This window comes from Heliconius melpomene, chromosome 5, assembly GCF_056956725.1.
Source record: "Heliconius melpomene rosina isolate 202511_hmr_F chromosome 5, ASM5695672v1, whole genome shotgun sequence".
Classification (NCBI taxonomy): Eukaryota; Metazoa; Arthropoda; class Insecta; order Lepidoptera; family Nymphalidae; genus Heliconius; species Heliconius melpomene.
The window spans coordinates 1,380,307-1,406,501 of NC_140393.1; the positions used below are offsets into that span (position 1 = coordinate 1,380,307).

Consider the following 26,195-nt stretch of genomic DNA (forward strand, 5'->3'; position numbering starts at 1 on the left):
ATCACTAACAATTAAATAAAAGTATACGATATTACCAACTTGACATTCATGTCATTTAAAAAAATCCTGTGCTGTAAAACATTTTATTTTTAATATGGAAATAAATTCACAGAGATTTGGTTAAGTTATCTTTTCGTATATTATATATTTATTCAGAAAAGTAATATAATTTAAATATTAATATCAATATGTAACAATAAAAATAAAATATATTCAACCCTCGTAAGAATGAAACCTTTATTACAAACGGAACGTAATCCATTGTAATGAAATGTATTTTGAGCGCTCGCCACTTGATGTCGCATTAGTCGGGTTTCAGAGCTTGCCGGTGTTGGGTGTATATTACTCTCAACTTGAGTTCACGTAGCATAGTCATTTAATATTGTATTTATAAATTAAAAGTGCTATTTTATATTTCTTAAGTATTCTATAAGCTTTGAGTGGCCTACCTATTAGTGTATTTTTTTAAGTTTAGTGTTATAATCTAAGTCGACGGTGAGTAGTAAACTAAAAGTTATTCTCTGATTTTTATTTTAGTTTGCATTTAGTTTATGAGAATTTGTAACAATTCCTATAGTTAAAATTAAATACTTTAAACATTATTATATTTTTATAAATTATCACTAATAATTTCCTTTTACATATATTTTTTTTGAGAAATGTTGTAAGTTTGCGGGTAAACTTGCTGTGTGTAATATTTTTAATATGAAAAAAAAAGTACTGTATTTTTGCAAAAGTATATTTTACTTTTAGTATTGCAAACAATGGGGCATTTGTTTATATCTAAATTATCGAAATATCCGATATTAGCAACCTATTGAATAAATAAATAAATATTTAATTCGGCATTTCAGTACTTGAATAAGATTTATAATGTATACGAAGTATTACATTCAACTGACAAAATTATAATTGAAAATATGAATATAATTTGTAAATAGGAAAAGATTAAAAACTATAAACTACTTCATTATATTTTGCGGTTTAGTAGTAGGTAATTTTGGTTCCTAAATTTTACTTATATTTAATAGTAGATATCTTATTTCAAAAACGACATGTCATCAAGTGCACTGTTAAAATCACCTATTATTTTACATTTAGACTGAAATTAACATATTATGTTTAACAATCGTCAATCAAAATTACTGACGTAAAGAAACGACGACTAACGACAATGCTTTTAAAATATTCGTTGCTTTACTTAACAATAAGGTGCATATTGTGTTAATTGTTAAACGAATCATTTATTTTTCAAATTCAACTTCAATTTGAACAAGAATCAAGAAATATAAAATAAAGAAATTTAACAAGTCAATTATGTACAATACAAAAAAGCCGACTGCATAAACTAAATTAATGTAACAATAACACTCTCGCCATCCAGACAAATCCATTCACGTAACGTGTAATTTATCAAAATCAACAAAGGAACGGACATACAATAGAAACTCGATTAACCGGACTAATTGTTTTCATTAGTCATCCGGATAATCGAATATATTAAAAAGCTGGTTTTGTGCATATGTAGCACGAAATTATTATGTCTTAAAAGCAACAAGGACATATTAACATAAATCAACGCTTATTAAGAAATTATTATCATTTTCCAACATACAATTAATGTACGTAAATACATAATTATGTGTAATATTTACGTACATATCAATTTTCTTAGGTTTCATTGTAGTAGGTTGTGTAAAATTATTATCGCTGTTGATAATCCGGATAATCACGAATCTGCATAATTGAGGGCCGGATAATCGAGTTTCTACTATACACACATTACGCACTAAAAACATAACCTTTCATTTGGGCTGCACCACACTTGAGTAAATAGTAAAAGGAATAGAGCTCATCTATCTCTCTATCTTAATATAATATTCATTCATATTTATTTATTTGATCCTAATAAAACCATTTATATTAAAAGCAACATTTTGTAAACTTTGATATTTCTTTATTATATTTTATTTATGTCAACAACTTGCATTTTTGCCTTTATTGTAATTAATTTCAAAGACATTCCTATAAACTATTGTACGATAAATTAATAAGTGTTAAATACCTTTAAAAATAAAACAATTATTCTTTATAGAGTATTTTGATTTCATTTAAAAGTTATTATTTTAAACTCTCTCTCTCTCTCTCTCCGTTATAATGCTAGACGATGCAATAACAACTTCTAAATATGCACAGAAATAGACATATAAAACTTAACAAATGTCCGTAATATATTTTGCATACTATTAGCACATAGCGGACGCATTGTTCTGGTGATACAACGTGGTTTACATATTAATCTTGCTGAATTTTCATTAAAATTGTGTTAAAAGTTAAAACCACCGAATATTTTTATGTTATTTAACAGATAATTTACGTTTATAAGTGCAGCTTTTAAATATCAGTTTATTACATGAAAATGGGTTTAGTAGCGGGTGTCTGTTTTGAAGCATACGATATACGACGTTGTATGGACATTTATTTATTTACAAAATAAATTCACGCACGAACATCTTTCCGGCAATTTATTTAATTTAATTTTTTGAGCATTTTTTTAAAATATATTTCTTATAACAACAGTAATAAAAACAGTCCTTTTAATTTAATTTATCTACGTTGTTAAAATTAAATAATAGTAATTAACCGTAACTTGTCTTGTATTACACAATGACTCAGACTTCAAATCCCACCTGATACATTATTTACTTATTGAATATATTATATTTAATTAACAATACTCAATTTAAATGCGTCGTTATGGACAATATATGCGCAAAAATATATATTTTTAAGACCTGATAATTCCAATTAAATTACACGCTGTGATCAAATATATAAATTACATATTAATATTAAATTATTTAAGAAAACTGTGTAAAATTATAATAATATTATTTTTAATATTTATAATAATTTTAAACTAAACGGTAGCCATTATGAAAATGATTGTAGATGTTTAGGCGAACCATCCAACCTTGATGCCTGAGCCTAAAATAGAATAGCGAATGTCGCTCTCGCGGATCGTTTTCGCTTTCACCTTTCTTGTTAGTGATGTTTTGCAAGTATATGTGGCATTTAAATGAATTGAACATGTTAATCTAAAATAATAAAATATACGGAATTTACAGAGAAAAAATTCCAACACGTAATTTTTTTTTAAATTAAAATTAAAACTACTTTACGCTGTATCCCGGACACAGCAAGGTGGAAAGCCTAGTGTTAAGACACTCCGTTCCCCAGGTTTCGCCGAATTCTGGTGGCAATGCCTGTTGAGTGACGGAACTCAACGGTTCTTGCTTCGAAACCAGAACCAAGAATTGGAAATATAAAGTTAACTAAATATTTCAGTAAAAAAAGATCATTATATTGTTGCATCTTTAAAAAAAACAAGTAATAAAAAAATAGGGAACAGGCTAATAAAATAAAACTAAATATACACGTACATATTTTATGTATTTAAATGTTGTACAGATAATTAAAAAAATCAAAACACAAACATTTACTTGATATAAAGCACAAAAAAAAATAACGATTAATATTCGATATAATTATGATACATATTTGTACATACAAGCAGAGATGGTCCGTTACTGGCGCCTCGTCTCTCGAGCATAACGGTGCCCGAAATGCGGTGAGCCAAATAATTGTAAAAATTATATTGCAATTGATTAATCCTTCGCTTAAAATTACTTTTATAATATATACTGGATTAAAATATTATTATATCAACTAGAATATTTTTATTATTTTTAACATTTTCAAGAGTTATTCCAAACATAGGAAAGAAAAAACTTTTTTAGACAACGTATAAAAAGTAATAATATTTGAAATATTTCGTATAATGAAAAAATATTAAAATAACAAATAAAGTTTAAATAATAAAAAGAAAAATGTAGCCGAAGTAAATTGTAAATATTCTAATAGAGAAGTGCATGAAATGAACACTGTGAATATTTTTTTATTGACGATATGTTGCTGATATAATATTTGTCGTTTACCTTTTGATATTTATTTAAGATATTAGTTGATATAGTATGATAACTATACTGTCGCTTTATCTATTTATTTTCATTAATTTTATTAAAAATATAATTTTATTAAAAATATTTTTTTTACCCTATTTTATTCATATCTATAAAGTAGCATGGTTTTTAAATTCACGATTTTGTTAAAAAAAATAAATGGTGAAGTTTCTTACTGAGGTAATGAAGAAAACGTTAAATATGTTGATTTTTTTTTAATTATTTCAGTTTCACAGAATCTATTACTATTTTCACAATAATGTGCGAAGCTATAATACATAATTCTATGATGATGATCTCTATTTTTTTTTTGCAGACCTTTTTTGAAACATGGCCAAAACTGAGAAGTCTTTTCCAAGAAACTTTACTGGTAAGAAACAAGATGTTTTAGTTTTTGAGCAGATATATATATTTTTTAAGTAAAGTATATAAAATAAAACAAAACTCATGTTATTTTTCATATCAAACATTTCTTGTTAATCAAGCTCATTCTTATTTTTCCCAAAAAAAAAAAATATAATTTAACGAAAAAAAATCATTCAATAAAACATATTATTAACCGAAATTATCTTTTGTCACTACCAGCCACTTAATTTTTATCCAAAGCTATAAAATAGTGATTCATAGTACAAATAGAGTGAAAACAATTGTATTTTATAATAACAATCGGCAAGCCCACCCAGTTATGTTATACAGCCGGTTATATTTGCACAAGTGCGATCGCGCCCGCCGTGACGCTCTTGGCAGACATCCATTTTGAAAATAAACCTCTATCTTTACGCGTAATCGCGCTTCCGCTTTGAAATGGCTGTGGTGAGTGTGGGAGAAAGAAATATTTATTAGTTAAGTGCTCGTTTATTGAACGCGATTGTTCTGGGTTCGATTCTCAATTGCAATCAACAGCATCGTTTGCAATTAAAAAAAAATCTTTCGATGTGAGTTTATATAGATAAATCTAGTGATAAATCACTCCACTTGCCTTGCAGGATTGTAATAAATTAATATATTCATCTGCTTTCCACTTAAACGCTTCATTTTAATTCTTGCCACCTCAAGAAGGGGCACTTCTCTCACTTATCACTTCTGCTACTCAATGCCTCCAGAATTCGGCGGTAAGTGGAGAGTGTAGTGTTTTAACACTATGCTTCCTCTCTGACTACCTTTCACATGCGGGATACAGCGTGAGGCTGACAAAAAAATCTTATAATTTAATACAAACACGTGCCAACTAACTACTGTTAGTAAACAAAATAGAACATAATATCGAGAATGAGCAAAAATGTTTCTCAAATGATGCCAAGGCTATTCAACTATCTACGATCTATGACATTTCGAGATTTTTATGCTCGTATAAAAGGTGTTGTTAGCACTATTCTTGACAAATAATGATTTTTAAATGGAATGGAATATTTTCATTTATAACAATTCCAGAAAAAATGTCTTCATTATTATACTTTATGTTAAGTGGTTTTTTATATGCATTTTATATTTTGTATTTTATATGAGACGATGATGTTATTGCTTAAATTATGTTATAAACATTTTCATTTCAATTTGTCTTGAAGCATTCCACAAAAAATATTTCTTAAAGAGTTTCAATACAGCTTACTCTGAACATATCCTTATAATATGCTGATAGTTAGATAAGAGATTTGTATTAGATAATTTACTAATATTTTAGTTTTCATCAGGGAAACTATACAATAATTTTTAATAAAATTCTCGAAAATTAATATTGTAAAAAAAGATTTACTAATAAAAATATATGTCCATCAATAGTAAAAACAAGTGGGTTAGACAAATACAAATGGAGCACGAATATTATAGTATATTTGTAACAGTAATCTGTAAGTGAGGTGAGCCGTTCACAGGTGACATCGATAAGCCAATAATTGACATACATTATAGGAGATTAGAGCGAACAAAAAACAACGTACATACGAATTCATGGCTGAATAAATATATTTGCATATGTAAAATAATTTCTAATAGTTTCTTGTTTTTGTATTGATTTGGATTGACTTACGTTTGTAGTAATTTATTTTTTGTATAGCGCAACTATGACATTAAGCTTATTTTGTAGCATTTTTTTTATATAACAAATAAAATATTATTTATTCTCTATAAAGAGATAAAATAAATATTTATATTTACTTTCAATTCCTGTTAACAAATCTTTATGGGGGTGTGATTACATAAATTACTCTCATATTTCATCGGCATTCAAATATAATTGAAATAAAATATTTGTGGAAGTTTTATTGTATTTTTTAGGCATCAAACTGTATCCTGCACATAGCGTAGGTCTACCCTGCTATGAGGGGGAACCTGGGAAAGTGTTAACACACTCCGTTCCCTTTGAGACACTTTCGTTCCCCACTTCTCGCCGAATTCTGGAGTGACCATGAAAATATTAAATATTTCATCTCGTTGAGTGGGCATAGAACCTACAACTTATCGATAACGCTTATATCCCTATACAACTAGAGAAATACAATACACCCACGCTGAAATTGTCTCAAACACCCTAGCTCGACGTCGACGTCGCCCACGGTGGCATATTTCACGTCCTTTCCAGCTCGAAGCCGGAGAAAGCGTTAGAAATCGTATCTTTACATAAACTGGTTGAATATCTATTTCTGGCTGTAAACTTTACTGCTTGTGTTTTACTATTGTGTAACCAAATTGACTTACCTTTGAACTGCAGTTGTGAAACTAGAAAGATTTTCTCAATTTTCTTAGAAACTAATAGCAATGATTTGGTGTGATTTTGTTTTAGTTCAGATATTTATATTTATTTAATTTTGGTATAGGTTAATTTTTTTTGGTATTGGTAAGTAGAATATAATTAAGGTTCCATTATAGGCCGTTTCATTAGGAACATTTCTAATGAATATCTCTTCTACTTGAACGAAAAGATCTTTTTTTAATTTCACAATTTTTGGTAAGCTGTTGGCCTTGCAGAATTAGTAAAGAAAACACTACTTGAATTAGTGATATAGCATAAATTAGCACGACTTTACATTTAGTCTAACGCTACGCTTTTTTAGCTTCACGGGCAGGTAGGCAGAGGAAAGCTGGTAACTAAATGTCAAGACAGTCTGTTCCTATTAAGACACTTCCGTTCCCCATTTCTCAATGAATTTCGGAAGCATACCGTGTTGAGTGGTGAAACTCAACGCCGTTACGCTGTTTTTTATACTCATAAAAACTCATATAATTATAATCATTCCTTCTGTGTATAGAATCCACAACCTTCATTACACCACAAATATATTCCAACAAATCAAAGTGCAGTTAGGAAGTTTACTTAAACTTCTACATATAATGTTAAACACGTCCGTCCGTCTGTTAAGCATGTCAACAGCATTAAGTTAGACTGAGACCGTTAAGTACGCAGTACCAGTAAAAGCTAGCAAAAGACATGAAAACTAAATAGTTAAATTTTGTAAATTACATAACGCTATAATATTATTCTTTAGTGGAAGCTCTAGATATAAGTACAGTTTAAATTGTTCCAAAATTAAGTACGCCACATTAAAAGAACTTCCATAAAATAAAAAAAGGCACGGGCAACTATGCGCCCGTGGATGAAGTTTTTAAAATAAAAAAAAAAAAAAAAAAAAATGTATCAAAATTTGAACGTTACGGATTTGAACCTGTGCCTCTTTGAAACCATCCAAGCGCCGCTAAACCAACGTTCTCATCCACCTACTTCGAAATTACGCTTGTTACAAATATTAATTTTCATTTCCGCTCTGGTAATAAGACGAAACACGGTATTGAGATCTGCCACTCAAAATGAGATGTCTTGAGAATTAGGCGACTTAACTACAAAAAAAAATTAAACATCACGATTGAGTTCAAATTTTTTTTAGCTTCACTTCACAATATTTAATCATAAGTGTTCACTCGTATTTAATCATAAGTGTACACTTTCCGCCGAATTTTCGGAAGCCTTGCGTGTTGAGTAGCGGAACTTAACCCCGCTCTTTGCCTCGGTACCAGAGCAAGGAAATGAAAAATTAAATAACACATTTCCTAGCTACGACTGGCCTCAAATAAATTGAAATTAGACATTTAATTTCCTACACAGTTATTAAAGACCTTTTATTATAGTATGCGCTACATATATTTTTTATCTATATGATGTATACACAAAAAAAAAATTGTGCGAAAGAGACATGTTGTTACTTATCAATGTCAAAATTGACCCACTAATAAAATGGCCGTTTGACTTAAACATAAGTTATTAGATTAGTAGGGCAACATATGAAATGTTTTTATAAATGATATCTCTTTGTGTTAATTATTATTCGTGAAAAAAAAATATTGTAGGTAGAATACTTTACGTACATTAACAATTTTATTCTATTTATTTAATTATTTGTAAATTTTTTTGTCTTGTATTCAATTCAAGTAACATTTGAAAATAAATTAAATCAGCTTCTCGTGGTATCCTGCCCAGCAGGGTAGGCAGACGAAAGCTAGTGTTAAGACACTCACTCACAGTGTCACACTCTTAAGTGACGGAACTCAACGCTGCCCTTTGCTTCGACACCAGAGCGAAGAAATGTGAATATTAAATATTTGATTTTCTCGAGTGGGAATCGAACCTATAACCTGTCACGTTTACTTTACTACTTTGTGCTCCTGGGCTAGGATTGGCCCCAATTGTTTGTTTGCAAAATGTGTTGTCTTGTGTTCAATTTAAGCGAGTTAATAGAATCAATCATTTTATTATTAGATATGTATTATTTTTTTATTGAACTTTATTTATATGCGTCAGTTACGTTATAACAACGCCACGATAATTTTAAATAGAAAGTAATTCTATTTCTTCAATTTATATAAAAAGTTACGTATTCATTTATATATATATAAATAATTTATAGCTAAAAATAATAAAAAATATATAAATTAAATACAATTAAGTAAATAAAAATAGAATAAATCAATGTGTACTATATTTTTTCTAAAAAACGCTCGGTATAAAGTGAGGCACAAGCTTGTGACTGTAAACACAACAGGTTGTGGATTCGATTCCCACTCGAGGAAATTACATATTTAATATTTTATTACTATAATCCCGCACAAACTGTGTGAAGCGGGAAAATCAATAAAAGTTGGAAAATATAAAAGTAGAATAAAGTAGCGTGTACCATAATTAACACTACATAACGTTTTATATAATGAGCTATTTCGCTTATTTTTACATTACAGTAAGTACTTGTAAGTATGACATCAGGTGGTACTTAATACTAATAAGTATCCGGAACATGTGTGATATCACACGATCTTGCCGTTCGATCAATGCAAACAAGTTTCTTATCTTATTTAAAGCTTATTTACAATCAGGGGACCTATTTTCTAATATGGTCGTTAGGGTGCATTTGAAAATTAGGGCTATAAAAGAAGTAATACAAAATTCAATTCTGGACGTGAAGGAAATTAAGGATGTGTTTTGCCCCGTTATCAGAGAAAATATTAAATATTTCATTCCACCGATTTGGAATCGAATCCACATTGCATTACAGTCGAAACCTCTGCACCTATTCCTTCGCCACCTCTGGTCTCAATGTAAATCAATATTATAACATGAAAAACAATAATTACTTTAAATAATAGTAACATATTCCTAGTATAAGCAACAAGGCTGGAGACGTCCATTATTTATAAGTAAGGTTATAGTAACTTTATGCGTTTGTACTTCCGGTTTTAATTATTGTTATATTCTTATGTGGGTGTGGCATATCATGATGTCCATGAATGTCTCTGTAAGATTAACAATATTATCTATTTCAAATTCTTCCGTGACTGACTGACTGACTGACAGTTTTCGTTATATTGTTACTTTGGTATATTATACGAGTATTGTTTTCAAAATGATTATTGAAGAATTTCTGTTATTTTACAATATTTAACACGTGCTTCCATTTTGTATCTTTGCCAACGCGACGTAGTGTCCTCATTACGATTTCTTAATGAATATTTAATTTTAGACTTATTTCGTAGTATTTTAAGTGAGATTTTAAGAGAATATCGTCAATATCACAATACTTTCTGCTACCGTACCGTAAGGTAACCATACTATTATTTATACTGTATATAATAAAATTATTTTAAAAAAGAAAGATAAGAGTACAATATAAAAATAATCTATATATCTATAGCTATGTATATTTTCCTGCAAAGCAACATTACCTATGTTGTGAATATGAATGCTAATAGTAATTACTAGTGATTTCATCGTCTATTTATATATTCTTTTATATCGCTTTCTACCTTACATTTACATACATTTTCTACCTAGTCCTAGACCATTTAGTTTTTCTACCTAGATATCACACTATCAAAAACAAACCTACGACCTAATATGGCGAAATTACCTGATGGAGTTGAACAATTATTTTTTATATATTGCATTTACTATAATGAGAAATGGATTGAGCTCTAAAAATGCTTATTTAGATAATCTAAGTTTGTTGTTCTAATTAAGATTTAATTAAAAAATCTGGATGAAAATTTGATTTAGAAAATTGCTAGATTTATTTTAAAATAATAATTGAAAGAGAGGACGAAGTAATTTTCTCAAAAGTAACAAATATGGAAGCAACATTGTACGAAGATTTCTTGTTCACAGTTATGTAATATTAGCAAGAATGCAGTAGGTATTGTGTGCTTTGAACCTGTATCGTCTAGGGTTACCTTATAATAAAACTATATAATAATTTAGTAATGATTTTTAATATAAATATCAAAAATCAAAATTGATGTTTAATATAAATATTAAAATTTTTACAAGTGTTTGACTGTAAAAAGAGTTGTAGTGGGTTCGATTCCCAATCGGGGAAAATGAATTGTTTTTATTTTGCCGCTGCTACTAAAACAATTGTTTTATATTTTTATGGACTTTTAGTTATAGTAATTATAAGTAAAATATGTGTAAAAAAATATATAATGTTTTTATTTCAATTAATTGCTTTAGAATTCACAGATCTAAAATTATTTAAAAAATTTTATAAAAGTATCAAGAAATATATATTTTACGTTTCAACCTTAGTCAAGCATCTCGCATCTGGCACGAGTGTTACGCACGTGGCACTTTACAATTACTTATGAACGTGTACAATCGTTTTCATACAAACACAGTCTTCAGTAAACACTTACCAAGACATAACCTGGCTTGGAACATTAACAACTAACATATATAACGAAATCAATTAAAATGGTGATATTGCCTTTTTTTTAAATAGCTCTCTAGAATCCATCAATTATCTAAAATAACAGTTTTGTCAGTAAAAGTATTATCAATAAATATCAGTAGTACCTGCTTGAGACTGCCACCAGCTCAGATAGCAGTTTTGTCTAGAGGAATAAGCGAGAAACTTTTTTCTCTTAATCTTTTATTAAAATACTATTTATAATAAGTTCACGCAATTATAATTTATTAGCGTCACGCGTGAGCACCTTCATTGCAATTATAGTTATACGTTTTATTTTATACATAGCAGAAAAAGCAGAGGGAATTTGAAAACCTAGTGTTCAGACACACCCATTCCGTTCCCCACTATGAGCCGAGTTCCCCACTTTGAAGGCATTGAGTGTTGAGTGGTTGAACTTAACGCCAATATTACATTTCATTATGTTTTATTACATTTCAATCCATGCGTTAAACCATTCAAAACTCGCGCCATTAGATCTCTCTGTCTATTCAGATAGTGACAGATGCGGGTAGATAAGAAAAAAGTAATGGATGCCAATTAAGAAGCAAGTTTGTTTTCTTTAGCACGAAGTATGCGTACGATTATACGGTACCAAGTACCATACATACCGCTATTCGGATGCGCGTTATAAATAACGTATTTCACTTTCATTTTTATTGTTACTTTTTGTATGTGAAACTTTGCGAGTGCTTTCAATACACTTTTGTTTTTTTTATTATAATATTAGACTGTAAACGCGACGGTTGGGGGTTCGATTTCCACTCGTGGGAATGATTTATTTTCATTTCGCTTTGATAACAAACACAACCGCGGCGTTAGGCTCCGCGCAATGTCTCTGAAATATGACGGTAGACACTGAAGCCTTTTAATTAAAATACTTCAATCTGTTCAAACGATCGGTCGAGGCGTATCCGCGTATGTGATGGTTATCTAACTTCCTCACATTGTCCTGCACCCTGTGGTATGATAAAGCGTTTAGTTAAGGTTTCAACCATTGCTCTACGATAAATAAGAATAATATTCGTTTTTAAGTAAAAAAGTGTAAAGGATACATTTTTTAGAGAGATTTTTCATTTTAAAAGAATTTCAAATATGTTAGGGTCACAAGTTTTTTTTTATATTTAAGACAAAAGATATTTGTTACCATAAATATTACCAAAAGTAATCAATAAAGAATAATAATTGATTAATTCAATTTCAATTCAATTTTAAGGCAAGAACGATTTTGGCTTAAAATTTTAACTTTGTTGCTAAATTCATTAATTTTCTAAATACATATTATATCTTTAATTTACCATTTTGTTGTTATGGAAATTAGGATATTTAGCACATAACATACGTAGAATTGTCATTATCAGAAACAATAAAAGGTATGCGCGTGCGCATGTAATTTAAAATTAGGTTTTTCCAGTGTATTCATCATTTAATTTTATTTTACGATAAAATGAACATAAACACGTATTCTATGCACGATTTCAAGATATAACTGAAGATTACGATGTGTTTTTCTTGGAGCGCCAATTTTTTTGCGCTAAAAGAGGATCAAGGCACGTAAGCTTTTGACCTTGAGGTGACTGATTTATGGTGACCGTCAAATATACGTTATCGAAATAGCTGGTGGTTGAGAATTTGTAAAAATATTGTTGATTTTAAACATTTAGTTTCACTTTTGTGTTTATTATGCGATAATAAGTATTAATGCTTTATAGTTTATATTTAATTATGCTCGATTCCTTCTTATACTTACAATCATTGTGGGTTGAGTCGCGGATCTCAACGCTGCGTTTTGATTTGTTATCTAGGACGAAGAAATGAAATTATTTTTAGTGTTGTTAATATAATAATAATTATTAACACAATTTATTAACTACCCCTAAAATAAATAGGTCCCCTTAAATATTATTATTCTTACAGAAGAGGTATAGTATTTTTAAAAGTTAAAACGTGCAATACCGTTATAATTATCAAAACAAATACGTCCTTGTCCAATATTTTAAAAAAATATTTCAACCGGTTCTTAAATAGCGCAGCTATTTATTCATATATTTTATGATAATTTCATGCGTGACTACACTATATCGACTATATCGAGATATGGCGAGTTGGTAAATATTGGTGATATTTAATAAACATTAGTAATTTGTATGTGAATGCCGTCTCATTGAACTGGTTATTTTTAACTTAATAATTACCAGTAAATATCCCAATGGATAAAATATTTGTTTTGGGTACCTACATAATATAATATTTATCCGCATGCAGATGTTAATTAACATATGCCCTCGTGCGTAGGCCACGAACTCGTTTAATCATTTTAATTATTGAAGATTAGTCATTATTTCACAATGGAATGGGAAATTACATTTTAATGAAATTATTATATCTGTGATCAGTCTTGGCGCAGTGGCACAAGCTTGCGACTGTAAACGTAGTTTGTGGGTTCGACTTCCACCCGAAATAATTTAATATTTTCATTTCTTCGCTTAAGACACTAACACTTAAGAAACTTAGACTAAATATGAAAATATTAAAAAATATAACTTTACGGAAATCGAATTCAGAACTACCACACTGGCGTCAAACGTTATTTCAATACCAAAATCAATTAATAACCCAAATCATTTTACAACTCTCTTCCTGATCTAATTGGTGGGAAGTACGAGGTTCCCACGGTACCGAGTGATTGATTACTATTTACAACCGACCGTGATAAACAGTGTGACACGAACATAATTTAGAAAACAGCTTAGTATCAATCAAGAATTATAATTATGATACTTCCTGTTGATGCAATGAAAGGGTTCTACGAAGGTAGAAACATTATATTCTTCTTATTGTCAGACAGAAATCTTAAAATGCAGTTATACTTTTAATGCTGAGTGCGTGAAATCTAATATTTCTCTTATCTACTTTGGCTATATTAAACATCCTTTCGTTACTAAAGTTCCAGTAATTTTGTTTAGTAATCATATGTTGGAAATGTATGGGATCGTTTCTTGTATAAAATGTTGTTAGCTATTCTTACGCGTTTGACGTAACTTATGAAATATTGAAGATAAATTTATTAATCTATTTCTTTATTTTTTGGAAATTTTGCAACATCTTTCAAAATCTAAGATAAACATTATTTTAACTTCACAATATATCGCTTGTATACATGGAGAACCTATCGTCAAGACACGTCTCTCTCTTCTCCGCTTTTCGCCCATAATCGAGACGCGCCTTGATTAGCTCGTCTTGCTTAGTGCTTAGTATATAAAAATCCCTTCTTACATTTTACCATACACTGTCTTAACTGAAAATCTCTTTACAGGATGTCTAACATGCGTCCAAGTCCTGAACATCATGGTGCTCCTCGGCTTCATGCTGAACTACGCGCTCCGTGTGAACCTCACTATAGCCATAGTGGAGATGATCTTTGATGAGAAGGACAACCACACACTCATCACCAACGTTACTGACTCTCTTAATGTTACACAGGTACCATATTTTTTTCTTAATTATTCTCAACAAAATAGACTATAAAAATTTATTGTATACCTAGTTATAATCTGTTCTTCGCTATTTCTTGTTTGATGAAAGAGAACAATGTCTAGCTTTGTTTAAGCTGGATTTAGAATTTTTTCATAGCTTCACAGTAGGCACAGGAAACCTGGGCTAGTGTTAAGACACTTCGTTCCCAGTAAGTCAATTTCGTTCCCCAGTTTACGCTAATTTGAATAATAAATATACTATTTTGAATATACATACCTACTGCATTTATATTATTCCTAATTGCTATTTCTAAATATGCCATTTAAAATTTGAATAATATTTATATAAATAAGTATTTATGAAAAAATATTTTATAACTGTTATTTTATTAATGTCATATGAGACGACTTTGTGGTTTTGGTGTTGTTTACCACTTATTTGTACAGTAAAGTTATTCTTTGTTTTTAATTAGGTCAACTTAAATTAACAGAAAAAAGATAGAGGTGTTTAATTGTTTTGTAAAATTCATCATAAAAGTATTCATTCAAATTGAATTTATAAATTTAAAAAATGTTATTATAAAAGTGTTTGAGGCCATGTGTATGATTTAACTATCGCTGCGTTTTATCCTCTTTCAATATCATAGATATCTTGTCTCTCTGTATATTGAATATAATATGTTATATGTTCTTTCAGGACTTAAACAAATATAACAAAAAACTTATATTTCTTTTTTGTCTAGCATCCGGGACACATAGAACAAACCCGCTACCACTGGGATACAAAGCAAAAGAATCACCTATTGGGCAGCTTCTTCTGGGGATATATACTGACAGAACTCCCGGGTGGTAGATTAGCTGAAATCATTGGAGCTCGGTAAGTTTGTTATTATTTAATTTTCTATGTATAATCTATTTTCTATGTATAATTAAGAGATATGATACTAAAAAAAAGTATTTAGGATCTTTCATTGTGCTGGTGTTTAGGGAAAGATATATTTTCTTTCTGTATGTTGATTAAAATTATAATTCGAAATATTATCGAGTCTGTATTTTTTAGGATTTTTTTTTTATTTTTAAGGAATAATGATGTATAATCGCTATAAACCTTAATATATTATTTAAAAAAAAAACATACGACTAAGCACTTATAACTTGGGTAAAAGAGGTCATTTTCCTTCAATAGTATTGTATTTGAGAGAATGGCGGGCGCATCCTGCGTGATTAATAATTTTCTTAGAAATAAGTCGAATAATTTACTGTACGTTGACCGTAGGGTATGAAGCGATTGAATCCCAACGGATCTTTTACGACTACCTGATGTTTTGGGTTTCAGACCAGTTCCTAATATCTTCTTGGGATTTTATAAGAGTGTTATGTTTAGCTAATGAAGATCAATTTCCTCTGTGAATAATAAAATATTATCTTACCTTAGTTATCTATATTACATAGTAGAGACCAATTAACAGTATTTCTTTCTTTATTTTCGTCCCCAGGTAGTGACGAAGCCCGTCTGGTTATGTATATTAGTGTTAGACTCTTTATTTGGACTAGGTGGAACGCAGGGAAAAGAAAATAGTTCTTTTTCTTCCTTTCAGGGACCAGAATGTAACCGTCGTGTCAGACGGGTTACTGCGCATCAAGATTCTTCTTATTCATTACAGAATGTCATAATTTGCATTTCAAAGAAATAAACAGTATCTATTCAAATATATGTATATAATTAGTTACCTACTATATTATCAATTCTGAATAAGCATACCTTAGAAGTTTTAAATACATGCTGACTTCAATTGTAAGAACTAAGAAACAAACCATCATGCAATTTTGCGTCCAACTTTCTAGAAACATTAATAGAAGAGTCAGTCAGGTCAACGAGGATTGATGCCCGCTGGTCCATGGCCATACGAGACCACTTATAATTTATACTAATTGCGCCAAATATGCGGTTGTTATTATATGATTTCTTTTAATTATAATTTAAATGACTTGATTGTACAGATAATGATTGTAATAAATGTGGTTATTTAATGATTCGTCATGGCGTTAGATAATATCGGAATGGTGTTACTTGGTCGACTATTTATGTTTCAAATTGGTATTTCCTTATTCTAGTTAAATATTATTTTATTGTAGTTTTTTTAAGTAGTGAAGAGTGACATCAGTAAGTTCATTCCACCTAGACCGCAAAAAGTCAGATATGTTCGTATTGTTCGTGCGTATGTTAACATTCCATTACTTATTCAAGTAAAGACAAAAATTATTGATAGTAAAAATACGACGCTATAATAGCGTAGCCTGATATTTTTAGATACACGATGGTTTTACATTATCAATGTGGAAAGAAAATACATACATATATGTATATACAACACCGGGCTTCCGTCACTCAACACACAACGCTTCAAAAAATTTGGCGGAAAGTGGAGAACGGAATGTTTTAACACTAGGTTCCTTATGCCTACCCTGCTGTGTGCGGGATATAGCGTGAAGCTGATTTATTATTTTTTTTTAAACAAGCGCCTACATTCACACAGGATGTCTAAGCCAGTAGTCGGTAAATAATTAAACGCCCGTGCAGTTGCATGGCGTCAGCTGTATCGACATTCGAGACTGGTTTGTGACTAATGCACAGTGAATAAAGCATGTAGGACGACTAACTTTTATAGCCTTACTGATTAGTGGATTTAATATGTTTTTGATTAAATACTTTACTTTTTAATTTCATTATTTAGGGGAATTTCATATTTTGTTCTTAATTAAATGTACATATAATAATTGTTTATGTTTTCTTTGAAAGTGTTGTTTTAATAGTTTCTACCATTGAAATGATAACATTATTGGAAACGCCTAGCCTTATGTTTCAATAATAAAATTGATAAGAAACTGAAATTGATAATATTATAGCTGGTATTATAACTGGTTACTTTCCAGAAGCAATTATTAGAAGTTCATTAAAAATTGAATTTTCATAGTCTGTGCAAGTTGTAGTTAAATACAATTATTATTTTTTTTTAACAATAATATCCGGCGTTTAATTCCGCTGCTCCACATGCAATGCCTCGTGAAGCTAAAGAAACAATAAAATAATAATACTACTTCAATCACTTTCTTGTCTTTTCATAAAAAAAATATTTAGAATTAGGTATTTAGCGATTATAAAATCTCAGTTTGTAGGTTAGCGGTTGCCGGTTAGTCGCGCTTGGATAACGTTACATTAACTTGCGCATGATTCACGCGGAATGTTCTACATACATGCGGGCGTACGAAACGTTGTTTCTGATAATAAAGGAATTTAGCTAATGGCTTCTCAGTTTTCAGTATAACGCAGTATTTTTAATATAGAATTAAATAAAAGAAAAAAATCTGCTTCACGCTGTACCCCACGTATAACATGGTAGGCAGAGGAAACCTAGTATGTATTAACACACTGCCATAGCGTGTTGAGTGGCGGAACTAAACGCCGGGTTTTTGCCTTAGGTAGTGTCAGAGTGTAGAAATTAAAATATTGATAAATAATGATTCATTCCCTCCAGTTGAAATCGAACCCACAACCCTCGCGTTACAGTCATATGCTAGTGCCGCTGCGCTACGATGGCCTCAAAATTAAACAATTGCATTTAAAATTTTATATTACTTTAAATTATTTAGTTTTTGTAAAATTTCAGTAGTTCGGTAAAAAATATACTTCGAAGGTGCTGATAAGTTGACACACATCAATTATCATGTAAAAAGTTTGGCGGAGTGCGATCTTAATACGAGTTTAATTTAATATTACTGTTACTTCGATGGGAATAAGAAATTTTCTAGAGCAATAAAAATTGTAATTTACTTTGAACTAATGAGATGTGACCAATATGAACTGATTGACGTTGGTTTAGTCCAATGCGTTATTTCTGAGCTCCTCTAGATTAGAAAGATTTGGGAAGTTAACTAACTTAATTAAATTTCTTTTTTTTATCTAGGCGAGTTTTCGGATACAGCACACTTCTGGCTAGTATCTGCACACTGCTGTCTCCAGCTGCCGCGGCTGCTGGTTATTGGTGGATTGTCGTTCTTAGAGTATTCCTTGGCTTCTTCCTTGGAGCCACATGGCCAGCTATCCTGCCTCTGGCCTCAAAATGGGTCCCGCCCATGGACAGATCGAAGTTTATGTCTAACATGATGGGTGAGTCAATATTGTTTTTTTAGTAGCAATTTGAATATAGGTATTGTTTTATCCGTTTCTTCTTTTAATATCTGTAATTTGTAATAAACAAATATAAAATACATTCATCACGTTCATTACATATCGAAGATTAATTACACTAATCAATCTGTTTATGGTTAATTAAAAACAATATCCTCATATGACGTACAAAAACAATTAGATAATATGAGACGCAGTAATCTATCCTTGACCGAGGATTTACAATTCCGCGTAAGTCGTTCATTAATTATCTTTTAAATTCAAACGAACAAACATTTCAATTGTTATCGTAACCGGTAACGTGCGTTTCGTGATACGATGACAGCTGTGGCAATATGGCGGTGGAGGCGCGCGCAGGCGTGGTCGCTGACGTCATGCGAATGCTGCCCTCTGATTGGTCGGTGTCGGTTGACCGCGCGAATTAACCTTGCGCAACTGTTGCTACGCGCCACAGATAGCGAGCGCACTTTAGTCGACGGTTTCAAATGTTATTATTTATTATTATTAGTCGTAGACACGTTTCTGTGTAATAAAGAAATTGCATTCTGTTTTTTTTATTATTTGTACGATTTTAATTTTTCTTATTTTATGTTCAATATTTAAAGAATTATTTTTGTAGTAAAATCAGAGATGTCATTTACGTTTTTATATTTCTCATATTTATGTAGGTAATAATCCAACAATTTTATTTAGATTTTCTCATAAAATTTACATAAGTCCACGTGACTATTACTGTTTACATTTTTCTTAAGTTATACCTAGTAAAATATAGACATTTTAAATTTAAAAAAAATCTAATTATTATTCATTTTTTTAATCTATTCCTTTAACTACTTTTAGCTTAAAGAAAAACAAATGACACTTCTATTTTATTTCTGTTTAGGCGCGGAGAGACACGTGTATTTATTTACTCACAAGGCTGCACCTGTTTCGTTTGCGAAATAACATCATTGTAAGAGTCATCGATATTTCAATCTCATCTCGTTTATAAATATTTGGGTTAATGTCTCGTGTCCATACAGAGTGTGCATTATATTTCAACATAAGCATATATCTGTAGATATTTAATAAATATTGACAATGTAATTCAACAGTAATGTATTTGATTATTCATAATATCTGACTTAGCGACTGAGTAAGAATAAGAAAATACATTCTGGAAAATTACCTATTTACTACTGGTGTCGAGGCAAGGCACGGCGTTGAATTCTGCCACTCAACACGCAATGCCACTCAAAACGTCCAAAATACGGCGGAAATTGGGGCGCAAAGTGTCTTAACACTAGGCTCCCTCTGCCTACACTTCTACATGCGGGATATCTACTCAGGGGTGGGCACGAATATCCCCTCCCCTCTTCCTCCCCCGTAGTTCCAACGCCCATGATCGTTACATTTCAAATATCCCCGACCTAAATAGACAGTCTTGGAAACTTACTTAAACAATTCCTCTATTCATCAAAGATTCCTACACAAATCAAATTTATGCGTCATTAAATTTAACTGTGTAAGATAAATAAACAGACTTGATACTGATATGTTATCATTAATGACGATTCTTCGACGGTTGTTTTATACATAATTGTTTTGTAATATGTTTACTTAAATTATTTGCGTCACGGGTCAAATGTATCGATTTTATAATAACAAGGAACTCGTTTTTATATTTATATAAAAAAAGAAGATTGATAATGGTAAATTAAACATTGTATTGGTAAATAGTGTTGTATAATCGTACACTTTACCTGATTAGAAAGACTTAATTCTGTGAATCAATTCAATGACTGAAATCATTTCGCAGTGCATAAAAAATATATATTAAAATTTCCTTAAAATACACGAATATCTTTCCTTATGTCTATATCAGGATTATCAGAAGATAGGTATGTAGGTATAAACAGAAAGGATACTCAAACGCTTAAGCTATTTACTATCAATTGGAAAATTACACAGTCAACTGTTTAACTGCATGTGATGCTAATGGGTTCAAACTTCAATAAGGTAATGTCTATATCAGTTAAATAGATGTTCTCCCGGCAGGTTACACAATGTTTGACGTTAACTCGCAATGTGCATAATGTTACCAGTTTCGAACGGGACCGTCCCGTTTCTCGCTAGTGCGTGCCAGTGTCCCCAAACATGGCACCAGGACGTAAAAATGTCCCGTTTTTCGAAATGTCACGTAAATTTTGTCAGTCCAAAATAATCGAATGGAATAATCCACAAAAAAAATTAAAATACATAATTTGTGCCTATTATACCTAAAAAAAACGAAAGCAATCAAAAGCATAGTACACGAGATAACATGGTACTTTTTAATACAATAGTTTTATCTTTTAAAAAGACGATTAGGGTTGAACAAACTATTAATTAGCTTACTTTTAAAAGAGCGAGTTATCTTTCATAAAACCTTAATGCATCTATGTATATTACATTTAATATATAAAATATACACGATTTTATTTTCAAATCTCCTAAAACACCAATTTTTAAAAGTAAAATAATTTAAATATATGTATTATCACATAATAATGTAAACTGTTGACTTTTGATACTTGTCTACTGATTTACAATTAACTAGGTATTGTTATTTAATATGTAACGGTGCAATAGTTCGTAGTAATGTTCTAGTTCACATCGTAACAACGTCGCGTTTGTGCTGTAACTTATAAGTATTATTTTAATGTTCATATATTATAACTTAATAAGTTTGTTTTAAGTGGATGCATGGGTAGGCAGAGGGAACCTCGGAACCTAGTGTTAAGACACTTCGATCTCATTAAGACGCTTCCGTGCTCCATTTTCTGTCGAATTCTTAAGGCATTGCGTGTTGATTGACAGAAGTCAATTTTGCTTCGATACCAGAGCGAAGACATGAAAATATTAAATACTAAAATATTAATTCCTCGAGTGGGAATCGGACCCCCGACCTGTTTCGCTTATAGTTACACCCTTGTGCGCCTGCGCCACGACTGGCCTCAAAAAGCCTTTGTAAGTTCACGGATAAAGAAATATCTGTTTTTATATGACTCACCTGATAATATATGCGCGTGTACTCGTATTCAAAATATTTAAAAACATTCTCACCTCGCGTTTAACATCTTTTTCGTCCTTTCCTTAAAACATCCTTCAAAACGACATAATTTTGCATTACATATGTTGCAAAACTAAAATGAATTATTCATATTACAGCAGATGTTAAAACTAATGTGTATTAACTATTAATTTTTATTTTTCAACTTAACGTTGTATCACATAGCAGGTAAGCAAATGGGAACCTGGGAACCTAGTGCAATGATACTCTGTTCCCATTAAGACACTTCCGTTCCCCACTTTGCACCGAATTCTGGTCAATTATTGAATACATAATATATTTAACCTTTGATCTAGTTGTATGCGTTAATTTGGAATTTACCACAAATAATATAATAAGGGTTTATCAACATTTTAACGTCATGGGAAAGTATTAATGTATAAAACTATAAATTAAGAAACAAACAATCTTAATTTTGGACGATAAATTTTTTTGTTATCGATAATTTCTTAATTTTTATATATATTTTTTTCACTTTTACGAACATTAAGATTTTTTAATGTTTCCTTTGGTGTTGTTTATAATTTTTCGGAAACGTTTTTTATCGTCAATTATGGATCGTATATTGTACCTTAATATTTCTTGCGTATTTGTTTTTTTTTTGTCGTTATATTTTAAAGTATTATTTATCCACTTGAGTGTAGAAACCTTGAAATTCCGTAAAATCCGTAAATATATTCGTGAAATCTCTGGAATTATCTAATATTATTGGCTTTGAAACATATGTGGCTGCCCTACATCCTCAGTCTTCAACATCTGGGTCTAGGTACCGAGCAGGAAAACCCATTATATTTTTATTACCACCTCTACACCTTGACCTCCTTGGTTTCGCAAATGGCATTAGATATAATCATATATGCGTAATTTGTATTCCTATTACTATAAAACTGATCGCTTTCAAGAAATCAAAGGAAACTGAATATTTTAAGGAAACTTGTGAACACTGGTCTCACTTATGGTTAAAAATATTGTATTTCTTTATTTAATTTTTCTCTCCATTCTTAAAAAGACAAGTTTTCTCCTTTGTTACTCATAAATAATAGTTTTACAAAGCTTTCCTTTTCCTTTTTACTTTGATAATTAGTACTAAATATAAATAAACTTTGAATATTTTGATTTCATCATATTAATATGACGCATTGCCATTACTAATGCAAGGATATATATTGCTCTGCGACCTTTCATATCATCTCTTATCATTCTATTTTTATGATTACAATATAAATTTTCCAAAATATTTTTTTGTATTATATTATGTTTTGATTTCTTAGTGGAAATTAATCTCTTTAATCTCTCAATAATATTAATGAAAACAACCTAAAGTGGGTATCAGAGTGACTTAACACTACGTTCGCTTTGCCTACCATGCTAAATGCGGGAAACAGCGTGAAGCTTAAAAAATCTAAATATACGTTATCAACTTGTTTAATTATATAGATAGTTATATATTCAATGTGAAAAATATATTTTAATTTATATGAAATATTTTTACAGCCTCATCCCTAGGAGCAGCGGTAACGATGCTTATTTGCGGTTTCCTCATAGCACACTTTGGTTGGGAATCTACTTTCTATTTCACTGGTAAGTTTATTTCACTTTGGTAATTGAAGATATTTGCCTATATTTTTTAATATATCAGCTTCACGGTGTGTCTCACGCATACCAGGGAATGCAGAGAAAACCTAGTCTGTCTTTTCTTTTCTTCTTTCATTCTTGGCCGAATTTTCGAGGTACTGCGTCTTTAGTGGCGGAACTCAACGCCGCGCTTTGCCTTGTTACTAGATTGAGGAAATGAAACTATTAATTTTAATCCACTGAATCTCTAGGAATCGAACCCACAACCGTCGTGCTTAAAGTCGCAAGCTTGTGACCAAACAGTGTTTACAGAACTTTTGTCAAAAATAAGGTAAAAAAAATGCATCTAATTGAAAAGTTATACTTTACTTATATGTAAATCAGGTATAATCGGTGTGATGTGGTCGGTGGCGTGGTTCGCCATGGTATACGACTCTCCTGCGCAGCATCCGCGCATCTCTGAAACCGAGAGGAACTATCTAATGAAGGTGTTGCCTCAGGACGTTAATAAAGGAGTAAGTTTTCATTTGTCATATACTATTGTTTTTCAATAAAATATAGTTATTGACTTTTATTTTTCTTAATTTGCGTACTGCTTAAAATATAGTATAGGTATCTATGTAAATGATTTTAGCTTCGAGTATAAAGTTGCCTTTACCTATTTGCTGTTGTAAGAAGGAGGAAGTAAGAAAATATTGCAGTAAAAAAAATGAGTAAAAATAGATTTTACTCATTTTTTGTTCTCCGTTGCTTGAAATTTTGCAATTCCTTTCAATGACACTTTTACTAGAGAGACCAGGATAACGAGAAAATACCGCAGGGCGCGTTTTTTTGAATTATTTTGTGATAAAAATTAATCATTATTAAAAATATATATGTTATGAACACAAAGAAACAAAGAATTTAACGTGAAATGGTAAATAAAAAAACGATCAGTAAATATTGTCGTCGCGGCCTTGTTAGTGTATTTGTATTCTTATATGATAAAAGTACTCCAATGTACAGCCTTGGATGTCTGGCTAAATGCGGAATGCATAATTAGCCAAATTTTCTATCTTTATGGTATTTTTTTTATGGTATTTAAAAACCCTTTGTTTGATGAAAGTCTTTTTTTACCATTTTAATTACCACATTAATTAAATGCATTCTTAATTATGTTTAAATTATCTTTTTCCTTGCATGTTTGAATATTAACAGGTTTTTCTAGCTGTTTGTTTACTTTGGTGGTTTTCAATTATCAATTATGTTATCTTATCAATACAGCAGATATTCCTATGCTATAAATATTTATAATAAATAAAATACTTAGGAATATTTGCATGTTTAATTTCAGTGTCAAACGATTTTTTGTGTATTTAATAGGGGACCAAAGGAAAGGAAAGGAACACAATTTTTTTGACTCGTCCTCATGGCCTTTTTGGTTACTTTATAAATTATAATAGTAATACTGACTATAGAATATTTTCAGTCTTTCAGTTTGTGCATGCTAACCTAAGAAACGGCTTAACCGATTTAAATTCAGTTTTCACTATAGTAGTTTCGTTTCCTTTATGTAATACAGGGTGAGTCATATTGAACTTTCCGATTTCAATAAGGTGTGTATTAAAAACAAAGCGACATGCAGTAAAAATTATTTTATTGTTTGAAAGCACATAACATGCAGTTTTAATTTAGTTGGTTTTAAAAATGATATCCTTTAAATGTCTACCTCCATTAACCACACACTGCTGAAGCCTTTCCCGGAAGTTGTCCATTACTCGTCGAGTCATATTCAGCGGAATAGCATTGATTTCTTCCGTGATTGCAGCCTTCAGTTCATCGATGGTTCGGGGACGATGCGTGTACACCTTTTCCTTCAGGTAACCCCAGAGAAAGAAATCGCAGGGGGTTAAATCAGGTGATCTCGGCGGCCACCCAACGTCACCTCGCAAAGAAATGAGATGACCGGGAAACATTTGTCGCAGGATTTCCATTGAACGCCTGGATGTATGGGCTGTAGCACCATCTTGTTGGAACCAGATGTTATCGTTGTCATGATTCTGCGTTAATTCCTCCAATTTCGGTTTCAGAAAAGTTTCAAGCATGTCGCAATACCGAGCAGAGGTAACTGTGACGACTTGACCATCTTCTTCAAAAAAATAGGGACCCCACACACCAAACTCTGCAATAGCGCACCACACTGTCACTCGAGGGCTGTGAAGTGGTCGTTCGTGTAGGTTTCGTGGGTTATTCTCAGCCCAGTATCGAAAATTTTGTTTGTTGACAGTTCCGGCGAGGTGAAAATGTGCCTCATCACTGAAGATCAAAACAGCAGTGCGGGGGATCTGCTGAATGTCGCGGCATAAATTTGTTCGTGTGTCTAAGTCTAAGTGATTGTTGGTCCAGTGGGAATGGGATCACGTCGACCAATAGCAAAATGTAAACGGAACGCACGCTGTGTTGTGATCACGGAGCCGCCATTTTTAATAAACTCTTCAACTACGAACGCACGATGTTGTCCCGACCAAGCCATTGCTCACACTAAAACTGCATGTCATGGCGCGTCTAATGACACCATCCCCACCCTTCTACTCCTTCCCTTCTTCGTGCAACGTCCTTCCAAAACCGGAAAGTTCAATA

At 31.0% G+C, this 26,195-nt stretch overlaps 1 protein-coding gene across 1 annotated transcript in view; it reads left to right on the plus strand.

Annotated features, from left to right (window-relative positions):
• The first annotated feature begins 276 nt into the window (after positions 1-276).
• Positions 277-26,195, plus strand: part of LOC146538814 (sialin) — a 43,037-nt gene continuing 17,118 nt past the window's right edge. Inside the window, exons 1-7 of the mRNA XM_085185593.1 lie at positions 277-495; positions 4,339-4,392; positions 14,562-14,728; positions 15,465-15,598; positions 18,687-18,889; positions 23,496-23,582; positions 23,961-24,091. Of these exons, the coding sequence (XP_085041719.1) occupies positions 4,353-4,392; positions 14,562-14,728; positions 15,465-15,598; positions 18,687-18,889; positions 23,496-23,582; positions 23,961-24,091 (762 nt within the window). The 5' untranslated portion in view covers positions 277-495; positions 4,339-4,352. The remainder of the gene's footprint in view (positions 496-4,338; positions 4,393-14,561; positions 14,729-15,464; positions 15,599-18,686; positions 18,890-23,495; positions 23,583-23,960; positions 24,092-26,195) is intronic.